We start from the raw sequence: 14647 nt of genomic DNA, 5'->3' as shown, positions 1-14647 counted from the left end.
ACAAAGCTTTTATTGTACAATGCTGCCAGGTGTTTAGAAGGATTCTCTAGACACTCAGCCATTAAACCAAGCTCTGACTAACAAAGAGCCGCTTAATATTTTTTTTTTTTAGATTTTAAAATATTCCTATTCCCTGACTGACATCCTTTCAATAACTGAATTTAATAAAGATGTACCTTATCAGGCTGTGCAGATAACATGAAGTGCTAGTACTAATGCTGTACAATATTCTTCAAACAGATTAGCAGGATGTGCGCTTCAGCAAATTTATTCTGGCTATCTCCACTGAATCAGCTGTCCTCTAATGCTTGTACAACTCATACACCAATAGTGTTATCATAAACACAGTTTAATAGAGGTGACTTAGCAAGGCTAAACATTATATTTTCTAACCCAGCTGAGAGCTAAGGTATTGTGCACCATCTTTAAAAAATAATTAAAATTATAAGAATTAGTTCAGATGTTGGTATCCACCAGTACAGAGTCTGTTGTCAGAATAGATCTTTATAAATACAATACATTCCGATAGATTAATTTGATAGTTACGTACATTTTGATATGTGTAAAAATACCATATTTTTGTAGATTATTGTGGTAGGATGATACAAGTTAAGTGGTATTGATAGTTTTCATAGTTTAGCAGCAGTATAGAAAAGTAGTATTGCTCCATATTTTTAAATAGCTTTCTTAAATTCCCTTTTTGCTTCATAAATTAAACACATGGCATTATTTATGTGGAAAAAGAATGATCAAATGATTTTGTATTCTGACATGTTCTTATATACAAAACATCATTTTTCAAAATTTAAATATGTTTTCAATATGCACAAATAAGCATTGTTTGAAGGATGTATTTAATTTGATATGTGGTAGAAAAATAAGGTTTACAATTACATGTATTCCAGATTTTAACATTGGAAATGCCTGCTAAGAAACTGCAATATTTTGTTCACTAAAGTGATCTATAAATAGCAGCAGAAATAGAGGATAAAGACTTAAAATACAGTATTTACAAAATTCAAATTTTCTTTCTTTAGCTCTCTGCTTATCTTCAGTGGTTGTCTTCCTTAAAGGACAGAGATGTAATAAACCAGTATTATGCAATTAGTGAGGTACACTATATCATTTGGTGTCTTTATTTTAGGGCTTTTTATTTTTTGCTTTCTTAAAGAATCTAGTTGCCATCTGAAATGTATTTTGCACCCATTCTTGTGGCCAAAAGCAGTCCATCAGCTGACCCTGGCATCAGATCAAGTAGCCTTGGAAAATTACTCTATTACTGTCATTTAACCATTTGTAGCTGAACATTAGAGCCCTACAAATTTAACAGACATTACTGTTTGAACCGTTATTTTACCACAATTGTCTGAGAAGATTAATTCCTTTTGGGTTTCGGGGAGGAGCGCAGTAATGGGTACAGACCAAGAGAGATTGTATGACCTTTTCAGAATGGGTGTGCTGAACCCCTGGTCCCCCTTGTCACAGTTTAAAAACCAGAGGAGCTAGTTTAGAGAAGAAGTTGTTAGCATTCCATTTTTATTATGACATTTCACAGTCATCCGATTTAATGTCCCTTGACCGGATTGTCCACCGTGAGACGATGGGCTTGAAATGTTATTTAGAGCATTGATAAAAGGTGAGCGGTTCTAAGATGACAGCGAGTCATAAGGCTGGTGCTGTGACATTAATTTTCTCCATAACAGAGATGGAATAAGACGTCACGGTGACAAGCTGTCAATCAGTACTGGCCCCTCAGTGTATCTCGATGCCATAGGATGGGGTATTGCTTCTCCCATAATAGAGCTGAACTGAGATGCTCTCCCTGACAGCTGCTGCAGCCATACAGAAAATATATTATACAGCCTTTCATTAAAAAAATAAAGAGGACTCATCTCCTGAGCATTTCAATCTTTCCCCATCTATTGAGGGCTGAAAGGATTCACAGCAAATCATAGATTCCTCTGCTATGGAAATTTCAGGCTTCAGAAACCATCCAGGTTTTGAGGCCTTCAACAATAATCATAAATAAGAAGACAGAATACTTTTTGATAAATCATTACTTAAAGTTACATATTTAAAGTAATATATTAAAATAATTCATATTTCTTAGTGGCCCTACAATAATATTGTACCATATGTCAGGGACCCAGAATGTCAGAATATGCAATAAATGACTCTAAATCAGCTGACTTGCTGAAACTAAAAGTTCAAACAATAATTATCCTGCAGAGTCTGAAGATGGATATCGGGTATTGAAAGTGAAATATAGCAATGCTGCCTTTTTTGCAGAGTGAGCTTACCAATGTTGTGTGTGTTTTTGGGGGGTTGCGAGGGTTTATTGTTTTTTTGTTTGTTTCTAGCCACCATGAAACTTGGGTTAAGTAGCTTCAAAAAATATGGTGCAGAAACCTTTTTATAAATATCTTCCACACTGCATTAGAAGAGGGAAATTATTTCTGTTGTTACCAGCCCTGATAAGAAGTTTCCAAAACTTGATCATTATTGTAATAAATGACAGACTGTGCCAACAAATATTTGAATTATAACATCACTATCTGTAACACCACCTCCACCACCCTCAATTTGCAAGCACATAAAGAGAGGGTGAAGTATATTTTGATTAAACTTTGTCATCTGTCTATTTTAAACAGATTTCTGAAGATAAACAAATGTTTTAAAAGATTAAAACATAATCCTTGTGATAAACACTTTTCATATATGAAAAAAGTAAACCATATGAGATTACACATAACTGCATTTCCTCAGCTCAGTATACCAAGGACAAACAATAAACGGTCAGATGGGACTTATAAAATTAATGTCAGAGTATGATTTGACTGTCAAAATTTTCTTATTAATAAAAGACAAGGATGCATTTTATACTCCTAACTTTTTAATAGCTATGTTTGGTATGCATAAATATTATATATTTTTCAAGCAGTCTAACATTTAAGATTATATTCAAATAGCATCTTTAACAAGTAGAACAGTAATCTTAGTTTGCTCACATCAAACTCTAATTTTCCATAATAGTCAGTTTTACCCATGTAATATAATTTAAAATCCTTGATTCAGTGTCTCTGTTGATACTTACATGACCTACAAACCAAAATATTATTATAAATATTCAGCCATAAATTAGAGATTTCACATGCTTTATCTGTGTCACAATAATAGAATAAGACCATTGGCATAAAACCTATTGGGCCTTAAAAAATGGGTCCAAGTGTTTTGTTGATGAGTGACTTTGTACGCAAATGATAACCTTTACCGCCAAGATTTTCAAACCCTTTTGAAAATCAGACCACATCCCTAGGTGTCTAAATCTGGACTTGGAAGCCTAATTTTAATTTCCCAGTTTTGGAGATACTGATTTAAATGTATAATATATAAATGTTAGCAGTGGTCCTCTCACCTAATTGTGGGGTTAAAACTGCATCTGTGGAACTGGCCACTGCATTCAAGCTTTATAAAAAATGTTTCTGGCCTATTGCACTCAGTTACTGTAATACCATTCTGTTACTTTGTTATTTAAAAACACAACAAAATACTGTTTCTAAATAGTTGTAACAGAGAATTCTAAAAATATTGCTTATCATGAATAAGGGCTTGTACTCTTTTCCAGTTTTTTTTCTTCTTTTTATAAAATGTGTCTAAATTATACATAAACCTTGGTGGTGGGGAAAAGAGATTTATTATGAGAGTTCCTTGTAATGTACTGAGAGCCATCTTTCAGTCTCTTCTTCTCTCTTTGCATGTGTCACTCTTGTTAAGCACAGTGGTAGTTGCATATTTTCCTCAAGGGGAAAAAAAAATTGGCCCTTAATCACACATGAACCTGTCTTGCTCAAGCTATAACAAGGAAAACATAAGTATGATTCTCATGTGCAGGAGGGACTATTGTACATTTGATAATTTTTTAAAAAATATTTTGTTATTCTTAATAGGATATCAAAATTTAAAACTGTAGTTAATAGCTCAAATATCTAATATTAGGGGAGTAATACAGCAGCCTTAATTTCTTATTAATATATTTTATCCTGACATACTCTTCCATTTTTATCTTATAATGATTGGGTAATGGAGTGTGTTGAAACAGAGATTGATAACAGTAAGTTTCTATTAAAATTAAAAAATTAAGAAGGCAATCATTTGAAACAGCATTGTATTTAATGAATTTTGGATTGGGGAGGGAAAACCATTAACCTCTTTCCTTTCCACACAACCTGTAATAACTTTTTATTATTATTGTTTAGAGCACAATAAGGATGTTTCACAACATGAAGGATGTAGGATTTCTACAGGTGAAGGTCGTCAGAGCAGAAGCATTGATGGCAGCAGATGTCACAGGCAAGGACTGATTCAGTTTCTGTGATAGTAGATAGTATAATTAGAGAGTCTTGGATTTGGTCATTTTTAAAGAATCGATCGGTCTCCACAAGGTGTGAAGTTTAAGGAAGATAAGTATGTCAGAATTTCATTGCCCAGTTTGCAAATAATCCCACCTTTTATCCCCAAAAAATCCCCAACCAAAACTTTTTATATGCTATGAGCCCTTGTAATACCAGGGCCTAGAGTCCTATATAGAGAGTCTATGGGAAAGGAGAAATACACCTTTTTCTCCATCAGAGGTCCTGCAAAGACATTTCATGAGCTACAAATGCAGGACTTCATTCTTTAATGGATATAAATATACAAAATTCTCAGAATCAAAACTGCAATGAGTTAACAGTTCAAAATATGAAAGTCAAATACTGCTCTAAATCATCAAAATTTTGGTACTTGCTAAAGAGCTTGCCACACTGTATGTGGTTTAAAATTAAAAAAAAAAATCTTCCAAAGAAATAGTTTCCCGCAATCAGTGCTACAAATGTAAATAACCCATTATAGGTAAAAGACTGGACCTTGAATAACTGCTTCCAAAATAATCACAAGAAAATACAGTTTTGAAATCATTCTGTTTTTAAATCTTCTTGTTTTGTCCTTGTACTAATATTTAGCTGATTGGATAATTTTGCCTTCTGCTTTTGGAAATTATTTAAAAATAATCACTGCAGTCATAGTAACCATTTTTCTTCAGAAATATGTTATCTCTTAAAAGTACACCACCTGCACACTGCACATGCTGAATGGAACAAACTGAGATTGTCCTCTTTCAGAAAGTAGCCATTGCAGCTGTAAGAATTCATGAATATGCTGACTATATTAACCTAGTTGGCTTAGCTGCCACTTGGGAACCTGAAGTACAAGTTCTGTCACAGGTATAAATATAGATATATGGTAGAAAATTCCTTTCCTAATAGTTCTGTGTAAATTAACATGAATATCAATAGTTTATTATCTTAGATGATCTAACAGGACAAAAAAATTATTGCTGAAACTGGTCATCCTGTTGGTGGAACTCAAAATAACAGATTCTTTCTTTGGCAGAGATTGGTAAAACACTTCTAAAGGTTCTTCACTCTGCTTTGACCTTATAATCCAATGTGGTCTGAACAGAGAGAGAGATTAAGTTATTCAGGGGGAATGGGATAATTCAGTCTCTGACCTTGTTCAGTCTTGGACTTTTCCTGATCAATATGTCATTTGTACCAGTTGCAGAAGTTTTTGGAAATACATTTGATTCAATTAGAGATGTACATAACTACCAAAAACTATTTTCAGACTCTGCACATTCAAAATGACTGTGGGTTAGCAAGTGGAAGGGATATTTGATATCCTCCCCATTCCTATGTGTCCTAAATATTTTGTCCACCACGAATAGCCAGAACAATTGTTTATATAATATAGGTGTTTTTAAAGGGCTATGTATTTCAAAGTTTATAGAAATTATTGCACCTTTTTGAGGAAAAAATTGCCATCAGTTTGAAAGGCAACTGATAGGTTTATTAAGAAATGCTGTAATTTACACCTGTTTTGTGTACTGACCTTTAGAATTATGTGACTGATATACCTTCAGATTAAATTTTGAATTTGAATAATGTATGTTTAGAAATAACTGATGATTTATTTGCTGATTGTTTGGTCTTTAATTATTCATTATATGTTCATCCCATGTACATCTCCAGTGAAGTGTCTTGTAAATAACATTTAGGACCTCATTCTCCAACTCTTACTTAAGTGAGTAATCCTCACTGATGTGAGTAGACCAGCTGACATCAACAATGCTACATGTGTGATTAAGAATTGCTCATATGAACATGGATCAGGATACTAATCTGCATTTTTTCTATAATAATACAAATAATAATACATCCTTTTTCTGATTTAATCTTATGGATTTTTCTCCTGAGTCTAAGCAGCTACACACAGACACGCCTGTACAGTACCTGTGTGATTTATTCCCTTTCTGTAGGCTGAAAATATCCCATTTCACTTTCAGGCCTTTTTTAATATAAAGTAATAAGTCAAAATTCATTAGTTTAGGCTGAATAGTTAAAAAAAATCATAATAGTCCATCATTAAGCATAAGCGCAGAGTGGGAAAGATTTCTGTAATCTTTTAAGTAGTCGTCAATCTTACTACAGTAAAAAAGAATTTTTTCCTTTCAAAATGTAAAATTTTTCTTTTGTTACTATACATTCATTGAGAAGCACTGTAATACTGTATTAACTCTGTGTGAATAAAGAGCAATTGAGAGTCCCATTGAATGAGGGAGTAAAAAGCACAAATTACTTTTTAATGAAACCCTCAATTCTTTTCCTTTCCACAAAAAGCCCATAGCCTTGTTCAGACTACAGTAGGTCACTTCAGTTAAGCCCCTAATAAACTGTTGATAGTAGAGGGTAGTTTTTTCTTTAGGCTCAATAGCCTAGTATTGGACAGTGCACTTCAAATCATTAAGGTTAATACAGATTAAAAAAAGAGATTAACTGGGTGGTTAAGGCCTCCATTTACAACTCCCACACATACACATGCATTGAACAAGACACGAGAGTGGATTGAAATTTCAGTCAAGTTGTGGGCAGGCTTTCACAGCCTGAGAAACTGGGTGCTACAGTTTTGAAAATTGGTCACAGTTAAGTGTGCTATAACTAGGTTTGAGATTGAAGTATTGAAAAGTACTATTTGGTGAACCCATTTCCAGGAACACACGAAAAGGGCATAATCCTCTGAGGTGTTGAGTGCTTAGCACTCCAGCTTGATTTCAATGGAAATGGAGAGTGCTGAGCATGTTGTAGGATTGGTCTCTAAAGGAGCTGACCTACTGTAAGAATATACTTTCCTTGCACCAGACAAAAATACAGAGCAGTGTATCTCAAATGTGGTCGTGGAATTCCTGCCTCAGGCCAAAAATATTAGGACCTTCACCAATGTCCACTTTTATTAAGTTGGGAAGTGTGGTGGAGCAAAGGGCATTCACCAGAAAAATATTAGAAAATATATTTTTGGAATTCTAATTTGACCAAATGGAATGGAACAAAATACTCTGTTTGGTTTTTCTTTTCTGCCTTAGACATTTTAATTTAAATCCCCTACTGAATATTACTTATTCATGCTTGGGGGTGGGTTGTTGCAGGGTTGCAGTTGGTTTTTCTCCCCCAAGTCCTCAACAAAAAAGAAAGTTCTCATCCCTTTTCCCCACTTTACCTTCAGCCAGCTTGTGATTCCCCAGAAAGTGATCAAAGTCTTCTCAGAGAGGCAAGCCTCTTGTGGTATATACAATTAAGCCCTTTTAAATGAAGATATATACTGGCAATATAGTGAAAGGTAATGCATAATGGAATCATCCTGTAAGTTGATATCTCAAATTAATATATTTTGTGTACCTAACCCAAATATATTTCAGAAAGCAATAGGCACTTTTTAAAATGAGATACAATATCAGTTAAAGCAATAGCCAGGTAAAATGTATTCTGCTTTCTGCAACAAGGTTACGTATATAGAAGGCTTAGCCCTCTGGAGTGAAAAACCTTCTGGTTTAATAAGATGGTGTTTGCTACTACTTTATTAAGGTAAACATGTTCATGCTTTTCTTTTGAAGAAAGCTGCCTTATTATTGATGGCAGATTATTTAAGGATTATTTAAGGAAGAAAACGGAGGAAATAGATATCCCCCCATTTTTATCAACTTCTCTGAGACTCTTATTATCTTAAGAAATAAGAGTTAGCAATTCAGATTCATTAGTAATGCTAAATCTAAGCTCCATTTGACAGCCTGCCTAGAAAACAGTTTGTTTTGCTGTCTGTGGGCTTTAATTAAGATGTGTTCAATTCCAGTCTCCTAGCTCCCCCACCCCACTTGCTGTGACACAGACCGGTGATCAGACGCTTTCAGATGGTCCAGCCCATGACTTTGACCTTCTGCTCAGTCCAGCGTTCCCTGGGGAACCGTTCAGCTCATGAGGTCTGATTTCACACTTCCAGGATGCCTTGGCTCTCTTAACAATGACAGGGAGACAAAGCCCTTTAGAGCAGGCCGCATGGGGACTTGTTTAAATTGGAAACTAGAGAGGAGTCAAGGAACAAGGTTATGGGCTACAGAATAGTGCTTTTAATAAAGAGCTCACAGCTCTGGTTCAGCTCAAAGAGGGCTACCTCTGTACAATTAATTGAGCCATTTATCTGGAGCATCTTAGACCTCTACTTTCTCACAGTATTATGTGATAAATATCAGCTAAGAGGCAAATGAGATATGCATGAAATGAATTTTTAACACTTTGATTACTGTGTCTCCTGACTTCATTAGAAGTAAATTTACTTGTATTTCTGACCTCATTATCAGTTGATTGTTACTGTGTTTTAGGTTCTGAGATTTCTAGATAGAGTTTGGTGTAAAAGGTATATTTTTATAAAAGGCTTTACAATAGTTGGATTTACTATCATAGATAGCTGTGAGATTCTTCAGAGAACAGAAAGAAAATGCAGTTTGAGTGAATCATTTTTTATATTTTTTCAAAGTTTTATATAAGACACTCAATCCTATTCCCAATAAATTCAATGTTAAAATTTTGATTGATTTAATTGAAAGTAGGATCAGAATCAAGATGATAAAATTTCAAGACTGTGGAGTGGTAAGTTTTTTAAGGCTATGTTTTCACAAAACATCATTTGAATTTGTTCCTGAAATGTTTGCAAAATTTTGCAAATCAAATGTCATATTTATGTGTACAAATGTTAATTTTGAGTACAGATATGGAAGGCTCTACTCAAAAAAATTGTTGGAGCAAATTTAGTAACCCTTTGAAATCATGGCTCCAAATGTAATTTGCACTATCTAGTAGCAGCATATCCAGTGTCTAGATAAGTTTTTAAATCAGTCTTTATGAAAGTAACTACCAATCATGCAAAATAGACAATATTGTAAGATAAATAGAAACTCAAACTGACCCTAATATTTTATGTACTCAAAGGCTTTAATTATTAAAGGAAAAAACAAGTAACAAAACTATATCAGATGTTTATTTTCTGTTCCTTGATTGGATGAGCAGAGCTCTCAGAATCAGGTTTTTGGTGCAAATACTTGATTACTAACTTGAAATTTGCTTTATTCAAATATTCTACAAAATTTGTTTAAATGTGGTTGTTGAACTGAATGTCCTTGTCAGATATCCTGAATATTCATGACACTCAAACACATAATTAATCAATAACAACATCACTGTGAGGTAGATATTATCATCATTTCTGTTTTACAGGTGGAAAACTAAGAAAGTTTAAGTGACTCAACTAAGGCCACAGACTGCATCATTGTCAAATCTACCATAAGAATGCTGGAGTTTCTTGGTTTTGGTCCTGTACTTAATCCATTAGATAAGGCAGCCTCTCATAGATAGATTCACACATTTTAAGCCCAGAAGGGGCCATTGTGATTATTTAGTCTGACATCCGGTATAACACAGACCATAACACGACGCTGTTGAGCTATCATTCCTTGTGGCCAGAGGTCATACTAGCTGCTCAGTTGCAGGCAGCTGGCTGCTAGGGAGCTTGCAGCAACCTTTGTGACTTTAGAGGCTGCCCCAATGGCACGGTCATGAACTGTCTTGCAGTTCGTTCAAAAATGAACAATTTTTTGGCAATGGGTTTCATAGATCGCAATGGCCAGCCATGGGCAATTGCATGATGATTTGTGATATTTTCAAACAATAAATGACAAACATTCAATTCTAGCAACTGAATTACATTTATGTAAATATCCTTTTGAGGACAAGGTCTGTGAACTTATTTTTGATAAGTGCAATTGAAATTACTTCTGACATTTCTAAGTCTTCAAAATAAAGTAGTCACTGTTGCAGGTCTCAAAGGAAAGGTCTGCTCAGGGCTAGGAGGAGGCAGGAAGGGAATGACTGTTAGTATAACATGAATAGTGCAAAAAATAATTCAGATCATATTTATCTTGGGCACAGAATTGATATTCAAGCTCTAGCCTAATTACAACCTAGCAAACTCTATACTAGAATTTGCTTGAGTAATATAAACTATCATAGTTGTACATAGCTTTATGGAGCCCACAGAAATTTAGGTTCTAAGCTACATTCATTCCTGGTTTATGCTGACACATGATCCTTCTTAGTAAAAAAAGAAAATAAAAAAGTATATATATATATGCCAAAGATACAATGTAACCATGGTCTTGGAAAGAGACATGACCAGGAAATTTAGTGCATCCTCACTGTAGCCATCTGTGTAGCTTAGTGGGGCTAGCGGGGCACTACAAGTGAATCTTCACAGCGCACAGTGGGCGCTTTGGGGCAGGTGGAGGTGCATTGTACATCTTCCTATGTCTACTGAAATGAATCTAGCCCTAGCAGTTCTAGGGAGAGAATAGATCAATGGCAGCTCTGATTAAGAATATAAAAATTACCATTTTGGAGAGACCTTCTGTCCTTTAAGTCAGTTGTGTTCTGCTCTCTCTAACAGTTATTAATGGATTTTTAAGGGAAGGTATGAAAAAAACAAATACAAAAAACATGATGACATAATTCTATAAAGGAAACATTCTGCCTGATCCTAGTTGGAAGTCATCTTATTTCCTGTAATATGAATATTGGTGACTGTCATTTTAATTCAAATGAATGCATCTGCAAATGCTAGTCTTATGCATTTGAAGCCTCACTTTTTAAAATGTCTAACCTACTTAACCCAATAATATTATGCAGCAGAGTTCTGTACATTCATATTTTCATGTTGCTTATAATTAATATCACTTTATAATGAAAATGCTTTTGTGTTTAATCTGTGTATAATATAGCCAGTGAGAAATTTAAAAGAAGGGCCAAATTCGATGGCCTTTAATCAGGGAAAACTCCCATTTATTACTTTGCATTGTTAAAGTGGTCGGGACTAAAGAGAAGGGGAATCAAGAGCATTGCAATACAGTATATAAATCCATTCTATCCTCCCAAATGCCTTTTTCATCATTGCCCCATGAAGTTAAACAGAAAACGCCAAACACACAGTGCACCAGATGAGAAAACTGAGATGAAATCTAAAATTGTGTAAAATTAAAATATAATTTTCTATTATGTACTTTTTTCTTCTTTGGAAGGATCATTTTTGGACAGTTTTATGGAAGGAAGTGCATTTTAAAGAAGGATTTGAGTGATTTGAGGTAGTCAAAATAGGTAGGTTAGTAGATCCCAAGTTGTCATATAAGATTCAGTGGGAGCATTATGGACCTTTTCCAAAGCCCACTAATGTCAGTGAGAGAGACTGCAGTTGACTTCAATTGGTTTTGAATTAGGCCCTAATATAATGAGAGGATAAGAAAGGGGATGAGATAAGAGACTTAGAGACTTTGGAAAAGTGTCACCAGTGGTCTCATTGTTGTTGTTTATTCAGATACCATATAAGGAGGCAAAGTTTACTGAATGGTATGATGGTTATTGCCTGCTGATATTTAAAATGAGTAGATGAAAAGATATTAATATGGGGAAGCATGTCTTGAAAAATGATTACCCATGTTTGGCTTTTTAGAGTCGTAGAGTTTAAGGCCAAAAGGGAACACCCAATCACCTAATTGGTCCTTCCATATGTCTCAGACCATCAACACCCTTCAGCACCTGCACACTAAACCCAATAGTGTCATTCTTATAGTTTATTCTTATTATATTTTAATTGTCTGTGCAGTGTCTTAGTGACTTGGCAGGGTAGGAAAAAGAGTACAAAAATGCAACTACATTGCTTGAAGAATTACCTGATATAAAAGGAAATTTGCCCTGAAATAAAGAATTTTCACTTGGAGGAAGAGGTGCTAAGAATAAAAGAGGTTTCCTCTGGCTTCTGCACCCTACAGGTTTGGAACTTTGGTAGAAGTGATAGGTTAGGGCCACGCCCACTGGACTTGCTCAGGAGAATAAGGAGCTGAGGCAGTTGAGAGTTCATTAATTTGATGTTGCTTTATATAAGGCATTTAGATGCCATGAAGGATACACCAATTAATGTGCCTTGTCTTGAAGACAAGGTAGAAAAAATAGATGATGTCCAGGAAGGAAACTAGATGAGTTAATTTGTCTGTTAGGCTCTCCTACCTTAATACTACAGAATCAGAGGAAGAAAAATGTGTTAACAGGAATTATTAAAAAGACCTCTGGAAAAATCTGATTTGGAACAGTGCCCTCCGGATCTCTTTTTATGGTCTGATTCAGGGGAGACGGTACAACAAGGGGTTATAAATTATTCAAGGAGATTCATTTGGAAAGGGAGGCAGGCAGCTGCTGCAAAAGTGGAAGTAAAAAGGGGAAGCATCCTAGGTTCAAACGGAAGATGGAATGTCACAAAAGTAATCACAGAAGCAAGTAAAGTTCTTGGGGTTTTTTTCATTCATTTTATTGTCATGGTGCTGAGTGGAGTTTACAAGCCTCGACTTCTAAGTGCCCCTTCCTCCTGATATAGTTACTGATATTTATTATTATTTTGGGGCAGCCTAGAGGCCTTAAACTGGTCCAGTCCCCTTCGTGCTAAATACTTAAACAGTCATATGGGAAATGTTAGCTCTTTGGGAAAGGGGCTAACAGCATAAAGTTATTTTGTCATGTGTCCAGAACCAGTGAGATGAAGGGTAGACATGAGCCACACCAAACAATTGTAAGATTTCTCTGGATTTGTCTTTGTGGATGATGTCCATTTATTCAAGATAAGAAATATTGATTTCCAGCTCAGAGTAAGGTTTGCTCGTGCCTATACCTCCAGAGACTACACAATGGAAGATGATGTATGAGCTTCAATTTTGGATGCTTCAAGGAGAAATGCTAATCTGGAGGAGAATAGCAAGGCCACTCTGAACCTAGTACCAGATCCTGCCTCTGCTTCAGTTTTTCTTCAGTTTCAATCATTCACTAGTTCCTAGAATTCCTGATTCCCAGTGTCATCAGGTGGCTCCAGTGATTTAACCCTGTAGCTCAAAACAAACACAAATCTTCCAGTGCTGCCCTTCTTCTGAGCTCAGCTTCTACCTCTTTTGGGCTTTAGACATCCATCCACACCTTGTTTCCAGGGGTCACTGCTCCTCCTCACCAGGTGACAGGATATGGGGAGTCTATGTCCAGCCTCTACTGTGGGTTACCAGGGTTGGAACGATGAGGCTCTTTGCCTTCTATAGTCCAAAACTGCCTTGTCATCTTCCTGGTGTCTCTTCCTGTATTCCCAGACCTCCTGGCTGCTCTCTGTCTCTTTATAAAGAATCAATTCCAAAGTCTCCTCTCGTTGGAGTTCCTCTCTTTGAGCCTCTATCCCCACTCCCACCCCTCCCTCACTGAACTACAGGCTGCTCTTCTTCTCACCACAGGCCTACTCTTAGCCACTTGATCTTTTGTCACTTATTTCTTCTACATGGGGCAAGCTAACACTGGCACAGGTGTAGCCCAAAGCCCCTTAAAGGGCCAGTTCACCTTGTGACAAGGTGCTTTGTCATACAGCTGTTTAACTCAGATATGAGGGCTTTAGTATATGGAAAAATATGCTCATGGACAAAGATTTGTCTTCCCATGTGAGATCCCTTTCCTCCTTTTAGAGTAAGATGTTATTCCTTGATGGAGATGGCAATGGTGACAAAACTTCTGTTGGTGTAGTAAAGAGTATATGGGACACCTCATGTAAAGTGTCATGATATTCCCTTATGTCCTAAAGCTAGGTCAATATTATTCCTTCATTTGTTTTAGAAAAATTGAAAAAAGTTGAACTTATGCATGCAGAGGGGTTGTTTTTTTTCCAATAATGATGGAGAAATTAGATTCAATCTAGAGGAGCAGGAGCATGTGATCAAATGTCCACCATGATTCATGTCACTTATTATTTGGCCTTCTTGACTGGACTGGTATTAATATACCTTTGTAAGAAGAAAGTTATGGAAAAAAGTGATACATCAAAGTATGCAGTAAACAAAAGAAGTGTTATCATAATTTCATTTTCATAATGAGTTTATTGTATCAGATACTTTCTTTATTTATAGTAAAGGGCATTTAGACACTTCAGTGAAAGGAAACTTTTTAACCATATTCCTGTTTCTGTGTACAATGAATTCAAACTAATCATGTTCTACAATCATATGCAAATATAAGTGAACAAAGAAGATGATACAATAACAGTTTACTCTGCTTAGCTAGTACATTTGTTCTGCTTTATAATTGTGACTATCTCTTTTCTTTTGAAATATTGAAACAGAAAACCTAAGAAATGTGAGAAATCAGTTTCTAATTTCCTTTTA

General features: G+C 35.4%; 1 protein-coding gene across 6 annotated transcripts in view; it reads left to right on the top strand.

The window, feature by feature from the left end:
• Positions 1-14647, top strand: part of MCTP1 (multiple C2 and transmembrane domain containing 1) — a 456544-nt gene that overhangs the window by 293258 nt on the left and 148639 nt on the right. For all 6 annotated transcript variants that reach the window (XM_038403494.2, XM_043514593.1, XM_043514596.1 and 3 more), the window contains one exon: positions 4257-4350. In XM_038403494.2, the coding sequence (XP_038259422.1) occupies positions 4257-4350 (94 nt within the window). The remainder of the gene's footprint in view (positions 1-4256; positions 4351-14647) is intronic.

Source organism: Dermochelys coriacea, chromosome 5 (assembly GCF_009764565.3).
Source record: "Dermochelys coriacea isolate rDerCor1 chromosome 5, rDerCor1.pri.v4, whole genome shotgun sequence".
In the NCBI taxonomy this organism is placed as follows: domain Eukaryota; kingdom Metazoa; phylum Chordata; order Testudines; family Dermochelyidae; genus Dermochelys; species Dermochelys coriacea.
The sequence above is the reverse complement of the archived record's forward strand: the minus strand, read 5'-3'. Positions and strand labels throughout refer to the sequence as shown.